General features: G+C 41.4%; 1 protein-coding gene across 1 annotated transcript in view; it reads left to right on the forward strand.

Annotated features, from left to right (window-relative positions):
• Nucleotides 1-11,808: 11,808 nt before the first annotated feature.
• Nucleotides 11,809-25,260, forward strand: part of TOP1 (topoisomerase (DNA) I) — a 38,451-nt gene continuing 24,999 nt past the window's right edge. The window contains exons 1-3 of the mRNA XM_009587029.1: nt 11,809-11,908; nt 23,203-23,323; nt 23,905-23,963. Of these exons, the coding sequence (XP_009585324.1) occupies nt 23,905-23,963 (59 nt within the window). The 5' untranslated portion in view covers nt 11,809-11,908; nt 23,203-23,323. The remainder of the gene's footprint in view (nt 11,909-23,202; nt 23,324-23,904; nt 23,964-25,260) is intronic.

Genomic DNA, 25,260 nt, shown 5'->3' on the forward strand with positions numbered 1-25,260 from the left:
TAATACAGCTGAAGTTTCTATTATCCTCTCTAAGGACTAGGAATTATAGTTGTTTGCCCTTATTTTCTCCTGATTCACCTGTCTTGAAAGTTTGCATGCAGTAAGCAGCTGTTGACTTTGCATCACAAATTGTGTTGTTTGCACCTTTCTAATGATGGTATAAAGAGCAGTTGGAGGCGGAAGAACCTTCTGCTAGGGGCACTGACTCAGTCTACGACTGGAGTACAGTACATGAAGTTCTCTGTCTGCAGTGTGAATTTGTCACAGATTGCACCAAAAGATTTTCTTTGCTCTTGACCCAGTCTATTGAAGTAACTCTCAAAGCTGTTCCCGGGGCAATTCTTTGTCAAAAAAATCTCCAGAAGATGATTCAGCCCACCTACCTGTGACAGCGATGCAGGCAGGAGCACAGTCACTGCACCCCTTGCTTAGGGTCTAGGCTTGATTCTTACATTACAGTTGAGCATAAGCTGGGGTTCTCTGAGCTATGAAGCAACCAAAGAGCAAAAGCGTCTCTGGTGTAAGCGTGCTTGGTGGCTGAGCAAACGTGAGTGTTTCCATCCACCCTGGCTTGCGCATCCTTCATGAGAGGGGATTGATGAAGAGCAATGTGTTGTCCCAAAAATTCTGCAGCCCAAATTGCTAGCCAAGATCTCCTTAAGGAAAAGGATTCCTGCAAACCAGAAAAATAAGGGTTAAGCGAACCATTTTGCTTTAGATTGTGTTGAAGTAAGGGATAGGTTATCTTCTGCAGTCCCTGATAGCTCCGAAGTCTAAACATGACAGTAAATGTTGCAATTGCCCCGCTGTAGCAAACACTTTGGAGATCCAGGGCAGAAGGCAAGCAGATGTGTGAGTGCCTCTGGTTCTTGCTGCTCAGCAACTCGCGAGCGACCCTGGGCAGTTCTTTTTGTCTTTGTCTCCGGTGCAGCCCATACATCCCTTGGTGTGGTGCGTACATCCCTCCTTTTGTCTCTTCCCGAGAGAAGGTTGTGTGTGACAGCACCGCGTGACGGTTTCTGTGCTAAGCCTTGGATCTGTGCTAAAGGTTGGTTGCTTTTGAACTCTGAAAATGGGATTAGTCTCCTCTGCATTATCTACTTGAATGCCCTTAAATTTTACCTTCTTTCATAATTTAAACTAGTTTTACGCTCCTGGATGGTTTGTGAGCAATTGTCCAGGCTTTCTCAGCGAGTCTGTCCTTCCTGCTGTGCTGGTTAACTGCATTTCGCGCAATAGGGTGCGAATTGGGAAAAGCCTGAGATTAGATGCTCTAGTAGAAATTGTTCGGTATTAGTGGATCTAAAAGAAATCCACAGGGAACCTACCTGTAACTACTTTTTTATGCAATTTTTTTTCCCTGAGCTGATCGGTAACAGCTGTTTCCCCTCAGCAACATTCACTTTATATACCCGTAAGTCCTCCAGGGTCTCAGTCCTGTATATGTGTATTAGCAAATTGGAATACAGATTTAGTTGCAACAAGTATAAGGCTTTTGAAACCTGAGAGGTAACGAAGCTCAAGCTTGTGGCTGTCCTTTGTTTGCTCTTACCTTTTGCCTTTTGGATCTGGTTGTGATACTCAGATACAGGCAGAGTTGGCTTTGAAGAGGGTCATTGGCTGCTATAGTTGCCTAGCTTTCCACTCTTATATCTGTTCAGACTCCTTCACTGGCTGTGGAAGGTAATTCTGGGCTAGTTTGAGGTGGGAGGAAGAGGAGTAAGTGCTTACTGAAAGCAAGGCAGTTGTTGGGCACGACAACAGCTAGGAGTGAAGTGGGCATGTACCGTATAAACTTGCACATGCTTCCAACACTGCTTTATTTCTAGGGAGTCCTGGAGCTTTCCTGAGCCCTGCAGTGCTCACTGTGTGGATTTTTCCCTAGAATCCTGCTCGGCCTCATTCTGGCCTCCTGATGTGCAGAGATGTGATGGGCCATGGCTTTTGAAACTTGAGGCAGAAGTGTATCTTCAGTTTTGCTGCATGTACATGCAGTGCATAACTTTTTATTCATGTGAGTGTAGACTCATAAAGCAACAGGAAAAAAATGTTGAAACTGTTTCTACCCCAGTAAGGGAAGGGAGGAGTGTTAGTATGCAACGTACTCAAATTCTGAATGGAGGAGGCTATGGAGAGTAAGTACTTCTACTTATAAAAGCGTGTAGACTTACAAGAATAAATACCACTAGGGACAAGAAGGGGGTTGCTCTTATCTTGTTTCCTTAAGAGACTACTCTGCACTTTTCTCTCTTCCATGCCAGCACAGCAGCATTTTAAGCTGTACACTGATGCTGGTCATTTCCCTGAAGTTTTAACTTGCTGTTGTGTTTTATTCTTTGTTAGTGGAAACATACTAATGGGTTTCAGTCTTTGACTCTTATTTATACAATTACAGGAGAATGTTTTACGTCTTGGGAATCCCTGGAAACACATGTTTCTGTTCACATTGAACTTTTTTTGGTTTTGAATGCAAATAATGGATTGAAACTTCATTGTTGCCTCTCGGTTGGGAGCCCTTTGGCATGTGTAAGAAGCAGCTATTAATTTAGCCTTTCTGTACTGATCAAACATGTATTTTCATGCTTTATAAGGCTTCCTCAGTCTTGTCCTTTGTGTAGTATTGTCTACTGCAATTCTACTTGCAGTGATTTTATGCATTTGTTACACAGCAACTAAGATCTGCTGCGGAATAGGCGTATGTGAACATGCCACCTCTTTCAGAAGAGGCCATGTAAAAGGCACTGACAGGTCATTAAACTTGCTGCAGCTGTCTACACCGTTAGTTGTTTTGCTGCAAAATGCTTGCAGTGTAGCAGTTTCTTAAGGTCAGCATCCCTTTATACCACACAGCTATCTCAATTACTTAACCATTAATTACCTACCAAGTATTAGGTACTTCCCCAGCAGGTGAAAAAATGAGGTGCACAGAAAATAAGCAATTAATCCAGTGTGGCTGAAAAAAATTTGAAGAAGGGCTCAGAACACATGCAGTAAAGAGTATCTGTCCTTCGCTTTCTGAATAGGCTCTTGCAGCATGTCTTGCTTACTTACGCAGCTTCTGCAGGGTGGTTTAGATTGATGAAATGCCAGCAATGACATTTGCTTCAGATTAACTTCATGTCCCAGGACTTCAGTCACACAAGATAGGAGTGATCAGTCTGTGATTTTTTTTTTTTTTTTCCTGGCCTCCTTAACCTATACATGATAAGCTTTTAAAGTTTGGGACGGATAAATGAGTGTACAGTTTAGCTTGCAGACTTGGTCCTGTGCCCGCTGTGCTCTCTTCACTGTTAGCAGTTCTGTCACATTGTTTACCTCTCTTCCTTAGATTGAAGTTGCCCGGGGGTTTTGGTGGAGCAGAAGGTGCGTTGATCTTGTTTTGCAAACTTTTGTGGTTTTAAAAAGCTGTGCAAGGTCCTTGCTTATAATAATAAGATAATAAAACTTTGCCGGAGAGTGAGTGGAACTTCTCAAGAAGTTGGTAGAAGCTATTCTAAAGCACAGACAATGGCTGGAGACAATTATCTGTCTATCTTCCCCTGTCAAGATTCATCACTGAGTAATTCCACAGGTTTCTTCTTTCCCTCTGTTCAACAGCAAGGAATACAGGGCCTTCAAATTACAAGATTAATGAAGAACGCAGTAACTAAGGGGTCTGTCTTGTTATGAAGCCAAGTTTCCCAGCACAGACCTTTTAAGGAAAAAGATATAATATCTGTCTGTCCCTGTAGTATCTTTTGCCTCAAATAACTGTTAAAGTGTGGAGAGGGGTTGTAAGGTCATTGGTTTTACTCTGTTTCTATCAAAAGTACTAAGTTTTCAAGCTTTAGCAGAATTGGATACCATTTGGTGTGGCCAGTTCTGGCTCAGCCCTGAAGGAGTTTTGTCTTGGAGTACCTATAGCCTGGAAAGTAGGTTGACTCAAATCTATTCAGTGTTGATATATTTCTTCATGTGAACCCGTAGAAAAAGGAAGAATGCAGTCTGGTGGAGTCTTACTTTTAGTAATAAAGTTCCTGCCTGAGAGAGGATAAACTGTTTGGTTATTCTGCTGTACTTTTCCAGGCTCCCTTTTCATAAAGCTTTCACACTTTTTTTTCTATTTCTTCCCTTGCATGATTGGAAAATGAATGACTGAGGATCTGAAGCTTCAGAACCAAGAGCTGCTTTTTGTGTTCTCCTTATGCTTAGTCAAAATTAATTTAGTTGTTTTCCAGTAAACTATAAAACTCAGATTTTATTCTGGTTTATGGACGGAAACAGTGAGCACCGTTGAAGTGTCAGCCCCCCTGAACTGGTGCATCTGACCCAGTGATGCACAGTTTGTGATAGCACAGTAATTGTACCTCATTTGAATTTGACTTCAGGAAGGATTTTAAGGATTTAGAAGTAGCTTTCTGTAGCAATGTTGATTGTGGAGATGCCTTCCAACACTGGTGAAGGGTTGCATGTCAAGTTGCTTTTGAAAGGTATATCTCTGCCATTAAGTATGGCACTCTAAATGAGGAAGCAGAAGCCCGGCAGTCTTGTTTCAGTATCATTGTAGTTGCTTTCCTTTCTTGACACCTACTGAAAATCCAGGTCCTGCTTCTTTTATTGAATTTCATGCTTAGGGAACATTGCTTCCCTAAACTCTGTTTTTGTTAGAGCAGATGATTATGTTGGTTCTCACTTTGAGTCTGGTGAGTTACTCTGATCCAGGTAAAGTTATGGGGGACTCAAATAATTTCAGTCACTCTCATTTCAGGATCCCAAATGTTCTGCAGTCAGCTATTGGAGAAATAAAACAGCAGAGCAAACAGATCTGCAGTACCTTTCCAGGGTAAATGTTTTATGTGTATACTGTAGTTGTGTAAATAGGGCCATTAGGCCAGTAAGTGACATATCCAGTTTCACATAGGAAGTTTGTTTTAGATTATGGTTTTCTGCTCCAGAGTATCATCCACAATACCATCATCTCTCTCTGAACAATGCCTTCTGGGTGTATTTTTCTGCTTTTGACACTTCTAGCTGCATATAGATGTTTTGCACTTGCTGTATTTTTCACACCTCCAGTTCTCTTTTCCTTCAATCTGCCCTGCTTTATTGGGAAAGGTGTTGTCTTGTCTCTGATACCTGGATGGTTCTGTTTTCTGTCCAATAGCTTTTCCTCCCTCCTTTTCGGGCTACAGCAATGGCACTCCGTTTAAACAAACTCCAGAAACACTGTGTAATCAATTACTGGAACACCATGATCATACCGTGACTTCCTCCTACTGGCATACAAATATTTTAGAGAAGTTTAAACCTCTTCCAGACTGCTTAGGTGGGATTATTGTACATGCCTTTAAAACTGTTAAACATGTAGTCAGATGACTAGTCCAAAGTTATAACCTGTCTAATGGTGAGGATACTGATCCCCTGTGCCTCAGACCGTGCCACTTTCTCCATATGGTTGCTCTTCTGAGCCATATGGGGTCTGCAAATGGGCTTTTTCATCTCCACACAGTAGTTGCTTTCTCAGGTGAACAGTTTATAAATTGACCAGAACTTCACAGAGCAACTTTTATATGTGGGATTACCGTTGCCTATGTAGATAACCTGCTAACCCTGTCACTGTTCATGTTAAAGATCTTGGATAATGATTAAATGTTACAGTCTTTCTGCTTGCTGATATAATCTATATATTGTAAAAGTTAGTGCAACACTATACCGTTTCGATCAGATGCCTAAGGCAAAAGTACGTGTTCTTAGCCAGGAATATGAAGAGTATTTTGGACACCTTGAACTACATTCACATGTTTGAACATTCATAGCCCTTCTTGGCACTGTTTCAGCAATGAACCTTGATAATTCTAACAGTCTTTTTATACCCAACATATAAGAAATTAAAATGCTAAAAGTAGTATGATTTGGCAAAATAAATGATAACAAGTGGTAACACTTGGGTAACTTGAAAGTAAGAGGCCTTTTTCTGATAATCTGCAGTTTTAAGATGACTACTTTTGAGGAGAGCCTGTGAGGGAGGAGAAGAATCAGTAAAATAATTTCCTTTAGGTCATACAGAGTCTTTTTGCTTTGCTTATTTTTGCATCACAACAGGTGAGAAGGAAATCAGCCTAAATAGTAAAAAGGCTGCAGTTGTGGAGTAAATGGTCTGACATGGAGGTGGTGCTTCAGCTGAGAAGGGACTAACCATTTCTCAAGTGACAGGAAGGCTCATGAGAAGTTTTTGAACTTGACCAGTTTTTGAACCTAATCCATTGTTACTGAATTACCTCCCTTTCAGCTGCATAATTTAGCAGTGGAACTGGAGTATTTTTTTAAGACTTTCTTTTCCTTTCCAGAGGAGAGGCTGAAAAGGCCCTGTTAGTTTCATCATACATGTCCTCTGTGCTGATAGTAAAGGGCTTCTTGCTCATGCTTCAGGTTCAGGATGGCTGAATGTACCGGTAATAGCGAGAGCACCGTACTCATACAGACCAATGATCCTGAAAAAGTCTTGAGAGCTTGTATGTGTCTGTTGTAACAAATACCGAATATCGAGGCACTGGGCTTAAATTGGGGCAGAAATTTCAGCCACTTATCTGAAGCAGAAGTTAAAAATGTTTTTCTTAGTTGGTACTCTGATGAATTTTTCATGCTGTGTCTTCAGATTTGGGCACGGATTTAAGTCCCAAGAATAAAGTAAGCGTAAATCACCTTTCTGGACATCAGTGTAGAGAAGCATTGAGATGAGGCTCCGAACGGATGAAATACCAGCATACATACCACTTGAGGTATTTCTAGGCTGTCTCATGAGCAGAAAAGCAATTGGGGTGTTGCTGGAACCAGAAGGAAAATACAAAAAGTCTTTATCCCCAGAACCTAGTAAAACGTTTCAAAAGAACAGACTGCTGGCAGAAACCTCTCTGTAAGCAGGTTAATGAGGCATTCAAATTGTGCCCACAAAAGCTTACAAGAAGGTGAACCAAAAGACAGCAAATACGGAAAGCTAATAGATGTATCTGGAAAAGCTACTGCTGACCAGAAATTGGGGTTACCAGGTGTTAATTTGCCGGCTATCTCACTTAATTTAGGAGAAATGAGAAGGGACAGATTGTTGCTTACACCTTTTTCTCAGTTCTTTAAAAAAAAAAAAAAGATTCTAATGCAAAATGATGAAAATGGGATAAAATGGAAGTGGAATAAAAGTGGGTGGTGGGAGTAGGATAAAAAGGCATCTGTAGCATCCTGTATCATGTGCCAGTGATATTCTCCCAAATAATACTGATAGCTGTACTAACTGAGCATACAAGAATTTATGCCTGTCTGTGTGATTTCAGGATTTTATTAGAAAAGTTGCTGTCAAAACCAAAATACTAATGTAGGAAGTAGGTCTACTTCCCTTGATTGTAATATGTAAGTAATCTTTTTGGGGGAGGTGTGGAGTGTGGAGAAGGGTGTTCAAAAGCGTTTTAAAAGCAAATGAATTTCTCATGAATTAAAACAGTATAGTCCCACGTAGTTGTTTTGTCACCAGACTAATCTATTAATCCAGGGGTTGTTCTCATTATGAAAGGAGACTGCTCGCCTTTGCTGTCCATGGCACTCCGCCTCTCCGGGTGGCAACTGCCTGCTGGAGGAGGGCTTTCTTTTACTTCATCTCTGTTCTTGTCATGCTGTAGTTAGAGATGCCTAACCTTTTACAGCTCTGTTCCTGGATAAAGAGTAAAACTGCACTGTTCCAGTAATACATATATACAAGCATTGCAAATAGGGTTATGACTCAGCCTTTCCCCAGAGACTTAGTGGTGGAGTGAAGGCGGGGGGGGAACAAAACAGAGCCAGAGACCAAAAGTGCTTAGAATTTCCCATCCTTAAATCAAGTGTCCTTGTAATTAAACAGAGTTGAGAGATGAATCAACGTACAAAAATGCAGAGCTGCTCGTGATTGTTGGAGGTACAGGGGGAATGGCAGGAATAGTATGGGGACTGCGGTAATCTTTTGGAGACATACCAGGCTCAGCATTAACAGACAGAGGTCCAGTGCCAGAGACATCAAGCTTTCTTCTCTCTCTTTCTTCTTTCAAGAACAGAAGAGATGCCAAAAGCTCTGTTTGGGTTAGAGGATACTGAAGGGAGAGCCTTAGGGGTAATGCACCCTTGCCCAGTGAGCATAACCCCTGTCCCCACTGTAACCTTGATGCTGGAGAGAGACTTTTCAATTTCTGAAATCTTTAAATATCACATGAGCTTCTGGAGGTTTGAACTTTGCTCACAGTAGACAGTGTATTTTGCTAATGCTCTTGGAGAAGGAATAGTATTTATCTCCTTGTTTAGTGTTAGAGGAAGCAGACATACTTAATGGAAGACTTAAAAGGCAGGAAACAAATCTGAATGTGTGCTAATGTCTGACCTCATTCTGTAGCTCATGTGAGGCTGGACCTAGTCAACTGCTAATCAGCTGCAAGCTGGGAGAGAGTTTCTGGAGGCTGGAAGATTTTTCTAGGAATCAATATGCTAAATATATCAAAGAAAGATGTATTACAGACAGAAATACTTCCATTGATTGCTTCTGTGTTGATGAGGTTTGGTGCGAGGTGGCCCACTGTGTCTTAAAGTTTTGTTCCCAATTCGGTCATCTGTTGCCTGTGTAGTTCAGTTGGAGGTGATGCTGTATTAGTTTCACATTGAAGTGGGTATGCAAACTGGAGTGAAATGGCTAAACTTGTTCCATGTCAGCCACCAAATAACCATCAACTTGGCCTCCTAGATAAAGCCAGTCTGGACAAAGCATTTTTGTGTGATCTGCCAAAAAAAGAGTTCTGTCCTTTTTAATGACCCAATCTCCTGAACTTCATCCAGCTCCACTCTCAAACAAAAAAAAGAAAGAGACCAAGAGCTTTAATGCCTTCTGAAGGCATATGTCAGCTCAAGACTATTTAATAAACTCTTTTGAAGTCTTCATTCTTAACCTACCTCATGGCATTGTGTCAGAAAGCAACACCATTGAGTCTGAGTACTAGGCAAATATTCCAGAATAATTTAATTTGTAGGAGACATGTCTGGGAGGTAGTACCCTTGCCTCCATGGAAGTACTGAATTTAAAGCGTTGTCCAGTGTGAGAGGCCAAGTACCTATCCAGCCTTGACTGCACTTGGGTGAAAGCCCTCCTGCTAGTTTTTCCCTTCTGCTTTCAAGACCACGCGCACAACCTGCTGTTCCCCAGCCACTTTGGCCTTACCTCTATGAAAGACCTTCCTGCTAGAACTCCTTTGGTAGACAGCAAAGGAAAGCTGAGCAGTGACAAATACTGGCAAGCAGAGCTAGTTTAACTGGTCAGGCAGTTTTTTTGCTGCTGTCCCAGGCTTTAATTATCTGAAAACATCAAATCATTGTAAGCAGTGCAGAGGATTGAGGAAATAGATGTCTGACTCCAGTGTTTCCAGGGTATAGCCCTGGAACTACTTTTCAAGAGCAAACATTAATTTCAGCTGGAAGGCGCGAGTCAGCTGGAAGGGAATCTGGTGGTGAAGGTAAAAGACTTCTGTTTTCTGCTCTTTTTGTGAAAAATAATCTTGTGGTTCTAAGCTCTAAAGAGAATAGCATTGATCTCGGTTGCACACGTTTTCTGTCAATTGGTTGGTAGAAAAAAATAGACTGTATGTTGGTATGTGCCTCCTTAAAAAGCGAGTATGTTATAAAATGAGTGTACATAGTTCTATGTATAGCATCACGATGGTTTTTCTAGCAATTTATCTATTCATCAAGTGTAAATAGATGGCTGTTCACTTCAGCCAGTGCTTTAGGAATCAGTGAGTAAACTCTCTGTGGAATAAAACCCAGGCAGTTTGCAAACAGCCTGAGCTTCCAGCTACTGGCTGAACTGAAGAATCTGCAGTGTGAAATGCACTGCGAAAACATTTTTGCCAGTGAAATGTGTGTTGTCCTGGTGGGAAGAAAGGTACCGAGAAATTGCTTCTTGGCAGTTCAGAGAGTGTAGGTGTCCGGTCCCCACACAGTTTGCTAGAGATGCCTGCAAAGCTCTGCCTGCTGTGAAATAGATTTTGCTGTTTAGGTACTTGAAAACTCCTAGGTGTTTTATGCTGTAACACCAAATGTTCCACCTAACCTGCCATGTGCCTTTGTACCAAATATAGAAAACTAAATCTTGTGCTTTAAATGTGTATACTGTATACAACAAAGCACTAGGAAGTGTCGCCAAGTTCAGGAGGATCGAGGAAAGATGCAGAAGACAAGTTGGAGGCTTGAATGTCAGCATTCGTATGTTGTTCTATGTTGTCTTACTGCAAGTGTCTGAAAACAATACCTGAAGTTATAGAAAGCAATAGATTAAAATCATATTCTGTGGAAATGTGACTGTGGGTATGTTTCCACTAAAACCAGTGGAACGTTTTGAGATTGTAAGAGCTGGTGTCAGTTAAGGAGAAAAATGAAATTTGTGGTGAAAGACTTGGAGTCAGGAGAATGAGGCTTGTTCCTGGCTCTGCAATGCATTTCCCATGTGACTATGAAAGTCACAAAATCCTTGTGTTGCAGTTTCCTATTCTTAGTGCAGGGATAGTAGCCTTTTTAGAGGCACAGTAACATCTTTACGGTTAATTAAACATTAATACCTTACATCCAAGATCTCTGATGGAAATTCTGGCACTGTGATCTGAAAACAGTTGCCAAAGTTAGCATAGCCTTTTAGGTATCCTGAGGAGTTTACTTAATTTCAGTTGCTTTGAGAAGCATGTTTGTTTTTAAAAAAAAAAAACAACCAACCTGGGGGGATGCACACATTCTTCCGAACATTATAGTGACCTTGACTGTAAATGATAGTGCCTTTTGAGGTGGGTTTGAGGCGCTAGTTCAGCCTCAGCTCCTTTTTGATCATCTTATAAAGAACATCTAAGACCTAAAGATGCTTGTAAATGAGTTTATTTACAGTTCAACTATGTTGTTCTTTTTCTGTGCTGGATCTATTTCCTTGGTGCTTTAAAGGACTTTATTGTACAGTACAGTTGTCACTGAGGATGGGAAATGTCACTTGGAGTAGAAATTGATACACATAAAATGACTGTGTTCATGTAGATTTACTTGAGTGCCATCTCCTGTTTCTGACCTGTCACTTAATTTGGACCAGTCCTACCGTGTGTAGGTGGGTTACCACCAGCACATACTCATTACAGCTGTCATGTGGCTGTTACCAGAGGGAGGTAAGTGTCTCCTGCAGAAGAGAGGAGAGAATTCCTGGTCTTTTCTTTTCACTCTTTCTTTTCCTCTTGCCTCATTACTCCCCCTTTCCCTTGCTCTGTGCCTGTCATGTCATGCACTGTTGGGGATAAGGATGAGATGATTTTAATTTGGGTGGGCTGCTTTGTCTAGACTAGATACTTGTGGAAGTAGCTGTCTAAATTCTAGGATTCAGCACGCCTAACATTTCAGCTTTATGCTCTGTTCCTGTATCCTTATAATCTATTTGACATGAAATACTTACAGGCATAGGAAGCTAGGTTTCCCATCTGCCAAATAAGATTGAACTTGCTGTAGCCATACTTACCTATTTACTAAGAAGGGTTGCATTTCTTGAGGGTCTGTAAAGCATTTAAAGGTCATTGAACTAAAGACCATATAAATGCAGCTGTTGCCAAGATGAATTAACTTGTGCTGCAGGAACAATGAATCCATTTAGGACCTCTAAAATGAAGATTTTTGTTACAAATTTTGAATCACAGAAAATACTGGTATGGGGTGGGGAAAAATGCAGAGGTTCAAGAGGGAGGCGTGGAGTTTTCTCCCAACTTGATTTCTTAATTTTTTTTGCCTCTCTGCTTGCAGATTCTCACAAACACAAAGATAAACACAAAGACCGAGAACACCGGCACAAAGAGCACAAGAAGGACAAGGAAAAAGACCGGGAAAAGTCCAAGCACAGTAATAGGTGAGGAAAAAGTCGATGAAGTCCTCATAGGCTAAAACACTGTTGCACATGCAGTCTTACAAGAATTACTCTGATAATATATGAGGACAGAATTGCTACATTTTGAGTGTGGTTTATATGAGTGTAGGTGCTTTAAGCCTAACTTCCGTCATTGCATGCATTTCCATACGGGTAGCTGAAGTAGTGTGTCTTGCAAATGTGATATGTCTTAAAGATTAATGTAGCTTAGTGTTATTAAAGGCATTGAAAACGAGTTTAACCCCATCTTCATGACGATTGATCAATTTTGTTCATAATCTTGTTTGTGTGTGGTTCCAATTGTTTGTCAGAAATGTGGAGCACTCTTGAGTGTCGGTATAAACCCCACTGTTTTAGCATAGATGAACCTGTGACTACTCAGCCTCCTAATAATTAGGTGTCTAGAAAGATGGTCCCCAGAGTGATGGTGATGTCCTTGGCCTGCTACCACAATGGCTGAATATCTCAACACTGTGAGGCAGTGTTAAGAACTGCTGCTGGGTTATATCGTGAATTTGAAAGGATTGCATACTGTCTTGTCTGATGTGATTGATACACTACACTGCCACTATATGGGGAAGGTGTTTCATGCCAGTCACCTGCTGTATCATCACACCAAACATAAACAGTTATTTACTCTATGATGACCTGTGGCTCTTGGGGTGGTGGTGAATTCCATGGTCCGGTTGATACCCTAGCCTAGGCGGTGAACTGCAAGAACCAGGATGTGCAGGTCTGTCCGTGGTGATTTGGTATGTCGGAGCACAGGGCAAGTATGTTGCACGCAGGATGTTACTCAGAAAAGCTTTCCTAGTTGTAACTCCTGATGACATGCAAGTGCCACAGAGCCTGCATTGACAATGAAACTTGCAAAAAACAGTCCCTGGAGGGCAAGTTTCTGTTGTGACACTTGGTGAATGGCAGACAGTGTTTATGCTATGGCCAAGTAAGTGTTATTAACTAATTGCTGTGCAACTGTGGTAAACAATCTAAAAATGAATAAAAAAGCTTGTGTTAACAATGATTTCTATTAAAAAGAAGCGCGGAAAGAAGGAGAGAGTCTGTGCTGAGCAGTGGGTTTGTTTTATTGGGGTCGCACTTTATTTGAGTTTTCTGTGACCTTTTGAGAAGTTACACAACCTTACTATTCCATAATATGTTTCTTTTTTTTTTGAAACTAAATGGTTGACGGGGGTGGGGCAAAAATCTAGGCCAAATAACTTGCAGCATTTACTGGCTTCCATAGCAAAGATGGAATGCTTTGGACACATTGTTTGCACTCTTCTTTACTCACATATCTATATTGCCTTGATTTCTGATTTTCATTTTTCTGATCTTCAAGCACCCCAAAATTGACTGTCTCACATTTCCAGATGTTCATTGCTTCACTGGAAAAACCATTCTCCTGCAATCTTAGCAAAGTACATCCTTTTGTAAGGAGTAATGTAAGCACATACCTTTAAATTTCCAGAATTCATTAATGATTTGACCTTATTTGTGTAGGAGTTGGAAATGGTCAGTGTATTTTTAACTGGAAGAACTAATTATGGCTTATAACTTGAAGCTGCATGCTACTGATTGTGTAAACAATAAATGCCAAAACAGTTGAAATGAGATAAGAATGGCTAATGTGTTTTGTGAGGTGTAGCTTGTGAGATGATATGTAATCATGTTTTATCTTGAAGTAATTCCTCCTCCCTACAGTGTTACCTTGAAATCCCTGTGAGAAAGGCATCATGTTTTCTAGGCATTGTGCCTAAAGCTTCCAGTCACTTTCATTTATCTGTTAAGTGTTCATTTGTCCTGTGAGCACAATATACTGCATCTTTGAGTCCCATAATAGGGTACACCTACGTGGATGGCAGACTGAGTGTGTGCACGTGCAGGAGTTTTTTTCAAGGTGTGTTTTGGGGAGAGATTACATAATACTGCTTTGCCCCTCAGGTCCCTACACAAGGTGGGACTTCACTTCCCCAGGCGGTGTGCACAGCTTGCAAAAGCTTTCTGTAACATGTTTTCTGACTTTCAAAACTGCTACCTTAAAAATGAATCTGTTATAGTGCTGAATCGTGAGATCCAGTCTTGAAGGTGGTACTGAGGGAAGATAATGTATATGGACACGCGTGTGGTGCTCTGGTTGGATCGCTCCTTCAGGAGTGCTCTAAAATCTTCACTGCCCCGTTCATGCTCAGTCATGCACAGGGTACCTGGCTGCTTGCTGTGTAAAGCCAGCTGACTTCTAACAGAAACTTTTTAGAAACAACTGACCTCATGATTGAAATTTAAGCATTTCTTCCCCAAATCCTTTGATTCAGCTATCATCCACGTAATTCCATAAATACAAGTTGTGTCTGTGAGGATTAGATTTTTAGGTGACCATTGTCTTGTGAAGGAGATAGCCCAGCAGCTCACAACACGGGGGTGGAGTTAGAGGAAGATCTGTGGTGAGCAGGGAATTGCTTAGAGGGGAGCTGCTGGAAGGACCTGTGTAGAGCACGTGCTTGTGGCCAGGCGACTGCCAAGTGTTCACGTGGAAGGCATGACTCCAAGGATGGCAGAGGCCAGACTGGTGAGTTATAGGACAGGACAGGGAAGGACTGAAGCAAGCTGAGTTTCAGTTCGGGCTCCATTACTACAGTCACTGTACCAAAATACTTTCCTGGACAGAGCCAAGATGAACAGAGAAGTCTGAATTTTAGGATGGCCTGTGTGACTGTTCAGTATCCATCACTATCGTGCTACTAAGAAGATGGGTTGCACTGAGGAGGGGAAGGGGGCATTTGATCACTTTGCCATTTTTTAATAGCTTTTAATTTTGCCAGCAGTGGGAGGGGGGGAAATTGCTTTTTGGGGAAATACTGGAGAATTGTCCTCTTTAAAAAGGGCTCTTAGCTGTGATACAACAAGACCCAAAGCAAAATTGTTCTTGGGAGAAGAAGAGTGAGGGCTCTGTGATTGCCCACACTTCATTAGTTTCAAAAATCTTGGCTTAGGCCTTTGTGATAGAGCCACCCGAAGGGCTGGTTCTAGGTCCAATTTATTTTGATACTTGGTTGTCATGGCCGTCACTCCTGAAAAAGATTCTTCATGCAGATGTGTATATGAAAATAGAGAAGTGCATTGTCAGCTGCGCTTACTAAACAGAGATACTATTTTTTCAACCCATCTACTGCTTAGGTAAAGGGTTTTCTTTACACTGAGCTGGTAAGTGTCCATCTTACCTGGTGTCAGCCAGTTGTGCCTGCAAGCTAACTGAAAGGTGTTGCATTTTTAGATTTTTAGTAAATAGGTTCAAATCCCATGGAAACCCTTCACCTGGAAGATTTTCAGACAGGTTTGAAAATTCTGTTTCCAAGTTCTTCAAGCGTGCAGCTAGGAGAATTTTTCTTGGTGACACACTTGCATCGGTTTTGGCAACAAAATCACGTACTCATGGATCTGTTTTCATGATGCTCTCTCCATAGCATGAGTTTCTTTCGAAAAGCAGTTATTTCTCACCCATTGTTCAAATGGCACCTTCACCTCGAAGGGGCACCTTAAGTGTGTTTATTTTTTGGATAATATCTGCTAGGTAGCATGCTACTGACAGCAACGGGTCATCAGCAAGTTTGCAATGCTTGTCTTTTTGTAAAAGAAAACTCCTCTTTAAGTTTGACAGCTCTTTTAAGCCCTTTGCAGCGAGATAAGTGGTGAACCTCTACGTGATACAAAAGATTTTCTTGGTCGCTCCCCATCTCATTACTTGTTGTAAAGACTCTACTGGGTCGAAGGTCTTGTTTTTTATAAACAAAGGTGACGAACTACCCCTTCCAAAACCCAGCCCCGCAGCAGTGCCACCATGTTACTGTCCTTCCACTGTGAACATCCAGCACCTCCCATCTACAGCAAAAATGTCAGCTGAACCCAACTGCAGGGGACTGCAGCAGACCTCTGAGAGCCTCTGCCCTGCTAAGGATTGTGACAGCCATTTTGATAGGGGATATTTCTTCACAGAAGAATTTTGAAGGGAAAAAACCTGCTTGTTTGTGCTGAAGTTTCTCCTTTGACAATGAAAAACACGTGAAAAATAGCCATTACTCCGTTAGAAATTAAACAAAAAAATTCCAAGATAAGAAGAATGTGGGATTTTCCAATGGTTTTTACCTGTATGGGGAATTTTTAAAGCACTTGATAAAAGCCTGTCACCTGTTGCTAAAATAGAAAATGAATCCTTTAGAATAAAGTTTATCTTAGATTAATAGAATTGCTTCAGAAAATCCATTCTGTATTTCAGAAAAGCTGCTGTGTTATTGCAAAAGATGTGCTGGATCTTTGATAATTCTCAAAGAGGTTGAACAGTGCTTGAACAGAAATCCAAGCCATTGTTGGTGGTGAAACTTGGGTTTTTACCTCCATGGCGTTTTATACAGAGTGTGCGAAGAGTCCCCTGATTGCATTCTGAGAAGTACAGTACTGCATCGGACATTGTACACAGTTAAGAGCATTGTCTGGTTGTGTTTGAAGCAGATCGGTTTTATGTCTGTAATAGTTTGACAATTTTATTTCCTGCTCTGTACTTAAAAAAGGCTTTTAAAATAAAACCTGCATCAAGAAGGCAGAAGAACTCCAATGCAGGAGAATAAATGTTTCCTGTATCCAGACTTTGAAGGATCTAAACTGCCAAGATAAGACTCAGAAATACCTCAGATAATTTTGATTTCATATGGCAGAAGTGTGTGGAGTGGTATGTAGAACTTCTTAATTTTGCTTCTTGCTTTCCTCCTCTCCCACTCACAAGATGACACTTCTGTATCTTAACCACTCATTTACAGCTGTAGTAAACTGGGAGAGAACATTTGTATGCCTCAGATCTTCTCCGTCACCCCTCAAGGAAAGAAAATGCAAAGCCCACTTAAGAAAAATCCGTATCAAAGAATAAATCCACATCACTACCAAGCAATCTCTATCAAGCAAACTGTTTTCTTTTGTTCCTTTTCTCAGCCCTGTGCTTCCCGATCCCCAAAAGAAAATCTAATAAACACCCATTAAATATAAATGTCAGTGGTTAAAAAAATAAAATTAAACAAATCTGATGTGGCAATAGGTTTCTGATCTGTGGGAGACGAGCATTTTAAACAAGTAGACCATATGAAATAATGGGTCCTTTGAAGGCAAGACTTTTTACTGCAAACACTTCTAAACCAATCTCTAACAAGTGTCTTTCTGCCAGGTGTCTTGGGCTTTGTGCATGGAGTGTGGGCTGCCAGTAGACTGAAGAGTGCAGAAATGGCTGTGACAGGGAATGGGAGTAAAGAGGCTGCTCTTGCAGCACTGATCTGTGTTTCAATGTGACAAGCATCTGAGCCGCAGGAAGAAAAATCTTCTGTCAGATTGCATATTTCCTCCGTTTACTAAATCTCTTGTGATCACAGCTTGAGATGAACAGAAGCGTGGAATGCATAAGGGATTCATAGACCTGATCTTCACTGGCACCTTCTAAGTTTTATGATTTTGCTAGGAAAAACACAGATTCCAGGCATTTGCTAGTCGTGAATTAAGATAAATTTCAGTTCAGACTTCTTGCACACCTCCTGTCATTTATTACGTGATCCCGAACTGCTAAGAATTGTGCGCATTGGGGGCAGGAAGAGGCAGGGATATCTGATGTAGGGGAAGAAGCAATTTTAAAAAAAGATTTCAGCACCCCCTGTTCCCTAGCGTGGGTGGTTTTGTTTTTATTCCCTATTTGCACAGTTCACCTTGATCAGCTTTCTAATGTGACCACTGCCTTCCTGTAGTAAATGTTTTTGCTTTTCATTTAGTAGTGTACCTGGTTCTTGCACATCTATAGAAAGTGCATGCTAAGCCTGATCCTCATCTCAATGTGCGAATATTGTTCTACTTTCTAATATTTTCATTGGCTGTTGATTAGTCCAGCTTTTTATCTTCTTCCTCTTGCTGAAGGCTTGATCTATTATCTGTGAAAACTGGTGAAAAGACTCCTTTCAACTCTGGGAAAAGCAGTTTCAGGGTTTTTTTATTGTATTGCCGAAATCCCAGCAGAACCACTGGGGCTCACGTGTTCATTCCCTGTAATACCATATGATAACCCTCTAACAGTGAGCATAAAATACTGCAAGCCAGCTGAAAACTTGTCCTTTGCTGGTGTGCCTTCTGTTTCTGAAATGCTCCCTGCACAGTCAGCCGTTCCTTGGTATGTGTTAGTCTGAATATGATCACAGTTTTCCATTAATATTGTATTACGTCAGAGGAGATATGGGCTGTGTAACCTATGCTCTGTCCCTGTTGTGTTTTTAGATTTCGCTAAAATCACAGCTCCCTGTTATTTTATGCTTCAGTTGCATTGTAGCAGCTCCCGAGTAGGCAAGCAAAGCTCCACTTGCAGCAGGCTCTGGTGCTTGCTAGTAGCAGATTCCCAGTCACGAGCTAATTACAGCTGAGAATATGAGAGAGAGGAAATAAGAGACACTTTAGATAAAGCATCCTTCCCAGCTTGTGATTTTGAAGCTGGAATGGAAAGGGCCTGGGAAGGAATTATTAACGTACATAAATGGCACCTGAAGAATGCGGTGTTAAATTACTGCAAAGCTGTTGTAGTTTGAAGAAGGAAGCTGTGATCTGCACATCTGCCATTCTTTGGAAACACTTTCCACTTGTGACTCTCCCATGTGATCGTAGCCTGAGCAGCTGCTGCCAGGTGCCTGTTCTCCCTTCCTCTCCCTCTCTTCCCTCCTGTCCTCCTGCAGGCATCCTCACTGGGAAATACAGTCATGCTTTCAAGGGAAATGCCTTCTTCTGTTGCATTTACTCCTTTGTGCGCTTCAGCATGAGCTCTCCGAGGCCTTCAGATGTCCTTGTTCACAGTGAAACTCTAAATGAAAGACAGTAAGCAAGCTGGCAAAAAGGCTGTAGTGCTTTAGGAGATGCATTTCTACTCATCTGGCCTTTGTCTGAAGTAAGCCAGTACCATGATACATCTCTAGATGATGTAATCCCTTGTTCTGCCTGTATTAATATGGTGTCCTACTGTACTTTATTACCTTTAAAAAAAAAAAACACCAACAGTGCAGGTTGTCAGCACTAAGCACCTTCAGAGGTGTAAAACTGAGTGCCATTGCAGTGGTTCAACTGTAATGGTCTGGGTGAAAAGGAAGATCTTATTTTGTCAGCAAAGCTGGGTATTTCTAAAACTGATTGTGAACAACTGTTTATGATCCAATTGTCCTCTTTTCAGGCTAACTTGCACTGAAGCTTCCCTCTATCTTGTGGGGGTTTTGCTGTCCTACTTCAGTGACTTCAAGCTGGCTTGTTGGCAGAGGGGTGTGTGCAGCAAAGGTAGCGAAGGATCCACAGTGCTCTGAGACATGAATTCAGGATAAAATTATCTGGGTGCATGCAGTCTTGAGACCTTTTTGTTTGGTTGTGTTTGGTTTCTTTAAAGAGAAGTGGGTTTTTTTCAGTTTTGAATTGGCCAGGAAGGCAGACTTCTGATCTTTAAATTGTTCCCAGTCTTTCCTAATCATAGCTTTGGGGTTGTCTGGAAATAGCTTTCTGATAGAAGGCTGAAACCTCTTCTTCAGGGTAAGGATGGCATCCCGTTGCCTTCTCTTTTCTTTCGAGATTAGTGTGGTGGTTAAATTGTGTTCCCCTGGAGGCTCGCATAAGTATCTTAGCCAAATGAAAGACCAAAGCTGCTCAGCTTGCTGACTGAAGTTAATATCTGTGCAACTTGCTTTGCTTTTGGAGCAAAAAAAAGTTACTCTTCTCAGGATTGTTGCTTGAGGCCTTTGTTATCAGTGCATTTCCAAATGAACTGTTCTGAGAGATGCAGATTTCGGGCCCTCCTAGGGAAGAGGGGCACATGCATTCATCATTGCACATGTCAGAAAATTTTGGACTGAGTTGTTGAAGTCAGAGCTGTGGTCCAGTGTCTAGAAACACGTGGGGCTGACAAGCAGTCTACTTACAAGAGAGATTTATGCTCTTTTTTTACATTGGAGCAAGTAGCATATGAAATCAGATTTTTTTTTTTTTTAATCTGAGGAATTTCTTCCAGTCACATACCAGGAGCAGCAGCAAGCAGGACCTCGGGGCCTAGCCACCATTACTGTTGTTTTGAAAATGAAACTGCAGAGTGAAACTGGTGACAGTTTCCTTGGGTTATCTGAGCCCACATTGCTTTGGTGAGAAATCTTACTGCTCACTGCAGAGCAAAGGGGAAGGATAGTCTTGTGATTAAAAATAAAAAAAAAAAAACAACAACTAGGACTGAGTCAGGAATCCAGACTTCTTGATTCTGACTCCGGTGCTGAAAAATCTTAGCTTTAGATTAGATTGCATAACAGCTTTTCAACGGTGGTCACTTACTCTCTTTCGAGAGGCATGTCATTTGAGCTTCTGCTTAAGCAAGCCCAAGTTTTTTAGCACTTTTTTTATTCCAGCTGTAGTCTGTAAGCATTCAACTTACATAAAAATGTCACTGCTTCTCTAGGCCAATGGGATTTTCTGCCTTTTCAGTATTAGCTTTGCAGATGTAGATTGTCTTCTATTAATTTGCTTTTAGTCATGTTTTGTGTACATCCCAGGGCTCTACTAGTCACATACTGAAAGCTAGTGCTTTTGGCTGCTAGCAAGAATGAGTATGGTGCCTTTGAAAACTTAAAACTTTTTTTCTTTTTTTTTGCTATTCCAAACTCCCAAGCAACAGACACTGCCATCAACTTTACCTTAGAGAACTAACTCCATCGATTGCAGTGTGTAGCATCCTTTGAAGATGCAAATTTTTGTCTGAGTAAAACATGTTATTTCAGGTAGGATTTAAATACCAAATAGAAACAAGAAGGAGTCAGAAAATAGAAACAAGCAGACTTGCAGAGAACAAAATGGGTCTAAGCCTTTCATGTTTGTTCATTTTGGTTTTTCCTGTATGATGATATACCTTAGTAATTGTAAAACTTAAATCTTTGGCAAAGGAGATACCTAGCATACAGATAACAATACAAGATGCTAGATCAGAATTTCCAGATCTTCCTGAGCTTAAAAATGATTAATAACATGTGTGGGGTTTGTGCTTTCAGACAGTCAATGAATCTAGTTGGAGCAAAGGAAAATGAAATAGGTGTCTTGCATCTGAGATACTGATGAATAAACAGGGTACAGAAAAACTGGGATGTCAACTCTGAGCAAGAGTAGTAGGCATCTTGTGGATTTCCGAGATCCAGTGTCAGGATGTTCTGTGTATGTACTTGCATGTCCTGATCACACAGTGTACATAACACGATCTGCTGGGTAAGAATAGTCTGCAGTTGTTGAATCTTCACTCACAGGCAACATGTGGTGCTGTGTGTCTATCTACAAGAATTTCTAGAGTGCCAGTTGCCTTTTAATATTTAGATACTACTTTACAGTTTTATATGTAGTAGAAAGAGGTTGCTAGAGAGTTAAGATGGAACTGGTTTCTCTTATGCGACATAGTATGTGAATATAGTGATTTCCTTCAGAGATGGATTTTCATGTTTTAGCTGCTTGTGCTTGGAAGGCCGGTGTGTATTTATTAGTGTGTGTGCTACTCAGCTTGAATAACTTAGACCTTTTGCAGGTTCAGGTCCATTCGTGCTAGTGTTATGTGAGGCTCTGAAACTTTCCATGTTGGACTTTACTCTGCAGTCCTACAGCTCGATGTGGATTGGCATATTTGTGACTGTGGTTGCCTTCCTCTTAATCACGTGCAAGCTTTATGAGTGCTGGTTAATGTGCTGCTTGTTTTCTGTAGCCATCAAACATCCAACCCTTTTGCAGTCTGTTTTTTATGATAGAAAGAAGACTTGACGTGTATACCGTTTTTAAAAATCACGCTCTTACCTGGCATTCAAGGCTTGCTGATTTTTCAGGGCTATGTTCTTCCAGATCGGTTTGGGCTTGCACTTGAGTGTTGTAATAACTGAAATAAGGAAGCTGCCTATTTCTACTAAAGCTTGGCATTGCATTGCGTGGTCCTAAAGAGAAGCCGAGTGTGTCCCAGAGAGCAGTAGTGATGGGAGTCAGGTGCTGAGGAAGGAGGAGCGTGAACTGCCAGCGTGAGAAGGCAGCTTGCTTGGTGCCTAACCATGCCCAGTAGAAGAGAGCCCGATTTCCACTGTGCCTTTGGCTTGCTTAAGCCTAGGGTGACCTCAGGGAGTCCACACAACCTTATAAATGTGTATTGAGGGCCTGTTGAATTGACAGGCTTGCTGCTTGTTTTCCACAACAGTGCTGCTAATCCTCTTGGCCAGTTCTTGCAGTTTCTATTGTGAGTCTCCTGAGAGCATTTCCTCACTTTCTGGCTCCAAGGGACAAGTCATTCCATGAGAAAACTCATTTTCATTTGAAAACAGCCATGTGTCTTTCTGGTTGATAAGAAAAACTTGAAAATGTGATCCAAATTTACCCAAATGTTTCAGAAATCAGAAGGGGGTAGAAATAGAATAAAAAAAGGTTGATTTTCTTCTCCTTGAGGGCATTTTTTCCTCTGTTCTGACTAAAGAATTTGGGGTATTTAAACTCTCAATACTGTTATCCATAGCACCAGACTCTGAGTAGTAGCAGAGCAGATTCTCACTTGGAAACACCTTTGGTGAGTTCCCGTCCTGCGTGGCAGGGTCGTTTCAGCAGAGCTGGGCTGGCCACGGTGGTGAGGCACAGTTGATGAAACAGCTCCAACTGAGGACTGCAGCGTTATTCCTGCCTTTTTCTGTTTGACTTTGCATAAACACAAGGACATCGCATATCCTGTTTGCTCTGGTTTTCCCATCTGTTTGGGAATAATAGAGATCAGCGGTTTTCTCTTTAAGTTCCAGAGATGAGAGCTGCTACAATGACAAACTGTTGTCTGAGCAAAAGCTGACATGGGCATTGATGGGACTGGCGGCTTTATTCCAGTGACCTTTTACATGGACTAGGAAAAAGGAAAAGCAGAGACAGTGGGAATTCGACCTAAAGTGTTGAGCTTTAAGTGTAGCAGCTGTGGATTTCCTCAGCAATCCAGGCTGACGGGGGTTTTCCTGAAGTGGAGTGCTCGGCAGCTGTGGTTTTGTGGTATTTTCCCCTCCTGTTCCTCTTCCTCCGGAGGAGAATGGATGACGTGACAGGAGACTGTGGTGGATCTTCCTGTTAAGGTGATCCCTTATTTTGTAGGGTTTGTAGTCATCAAAACCTGTGACTCTTTACTACTGGAAGTTGTCTGTATTAGTCAAATGTCCTCGAGTTCCCCTCTGCAAACATACTCTTTTGTCTTACAGTGAGCACAAAGATTCCTCGGAAAAGAAACACAAAGACAAGGAGAAAACCAAACACAAAGATGGCAGCTCAGAGAAACACAAAGACAAACACAAAGACAAGGAGAAGAGAAAGGAAGAGAAGGTAGGTGTCTCCTGCAGGAGAGACAAGAGGATGGTTCTGGTTTATACTATTGAATGGTACAAACTCAGTGGATTAGATATAGCTTATACTTCCAATTTTTATCAACCTGGAGAGAATTATCCCAACACTAACCCAGGGATTTGGTTTGTGGAGTGCTAGATATGAACTTGTAAGGGCTTTATCTGCAGGTATTGTGAATGGAAAGAGTTCTACAGTGGAGCTGTGTCCACTGGCTCCACATTTTTTCCCCTGTCACTTTTCACTTTGCCAGGCTTAGACTCAGAGATAAGAGAAAAATCTGTTGGTTCACATTCATTCCCTGCAAGGACAAACTATATGCTTAACTCCAATCTTTTGAAGAAATTGGAGGGCCAGAAGATACTGAATTGACTAAGACTTACAGAAAATGTTGCCTGTTTGGTGTGTCATGTTAGGTCACTAAGGGCTACAGGGGGTGAAGATGCAGTCACAGTGCCCTTTCGTTCCTTCTGCAAGTGAAATACCCTGCCGGTGTTGCATGTTGAAAAAACATAAGGTGCTTTGGGCAGTGCTAATCAGCTCCTACTTTTTATGTTTTTCAGATGAAATCATCTTCTGGTGATATAAAAATAAAGAAGGAAAAGGAAAATGGTTTTTCCAGGTAAGAAATCAGGTCCATGATCTGAAAAAAGTAGCAGTTTGACTTCTCTTAGGTGCTCAGTGTTTGACTCCTCTCACCTGGTCTTGGGAAAAAAATTGGAATGCTTTTGGCGCCTTCAGACTATATATTCTTCTGAATTACAGGAATTGGTAATTGATCTACTTACCTAGTAACTGGAGATGGGAGCTGTTGAATACCTGGTATCTGCCTGCACATGCTGGATTTGTCCAAGTATTAAATAGTTGCATTCTGCCGAGGACAGATTTAACTATGGAAACAGTGGTAGCTGGAGTTAAAAGAACCTCTGTTGTAAAATTGGTACTTAAACTCTGCAGGCAGTCTTCTGGAGACAGGGTCTTGTAAAGACAGTCCAGACTGCCTCTGAGTGTCTCTTCTGTAGGTGACTACAGCCTAAAGCCTTTGCAGAGTGATGAGTAAGGAGGGTACTTCTATAAAATTAGAAGTACCTTCAGAAAATGCCTAGATGTCCTACTCTACTAAATTCCTGCTAATAATAGAGCCTCCTGAACTTAGGCATTGTATCAGTCATCACTAAGTAGTCTTATTAAGAACCTGAAGTGAGCAATTGATAAAGAATACTTTTGCTTAATAGTTAACTGACTAAGATCTTTTGTGACTTGTTTAAATCCAGCCATTGGTTATTTTTAAGGTGGTAAATCCAGTCCACTGACTTATGAGAGGTCTGTGGTATGGTGGATGCATGTGTTCATATCTATTAGTCAAGAAAAGCTTTCAATCATGTGTCCAGTTTTATGAATCCACTTCAAAAAAAAAAAAAAAACCACCACCAAAATCCTTCCAGTCTCACCATGTTCTGTGGATGCAGAGGGGTTGGGAGAAGACACCTGTCTAGTCCGTGCTTGTTAGTTATTCTTTGCATATTTTGAATGTGCCCTCTTGACATGAGTTCCTCCATCTGTTTCATTTTCTTACTCCTATTTAAAAATGCAAACTAAGTAGTTATACTTGGCACAGGGAAGAGGCGCCCTCTCCAGGCCCTTTTGGGGATACTCTGGAAACAGAAAGCAATGACATTTAGATGTTTCATGGTGTAGGAGACAGTTAATTCTAGCCTCTACTATTCAGCAGAATTGCATGCATGTGCTAATCTCGCCAGGGATGTTGGGTGTTCTCATATCAAGGTAACTGGGTCCTCATTAGGTTCAAGAGCAGTTTTTTGTGTGTTTGAGGAAAGCCTGAAGGAGCCATCACAATTGTGCCTTCTTCAGGGCCAAAAGCTGGCTAAGAGTAAAGTAACTAGTTTATTTTTTTCCTG

The sequence above is a fragment of the Fulmarus glacialis genome, unplaced genomic scaffold (genome assembly GCF_000690835.1).
Source record: "Fulmarus glacialis isolate BGI_N327 unplaced genomic scaffold, ASM69083v1 scaffold16951, whole genome shotgun sequence".
Classification (NCBI taxonomy): domain Eukaryota; kingdom Metazoa; phylum Chordata; class Aves; order Procellariiformes; family Procellariidae; genus Fulmarus; species Fulmarus glacialis.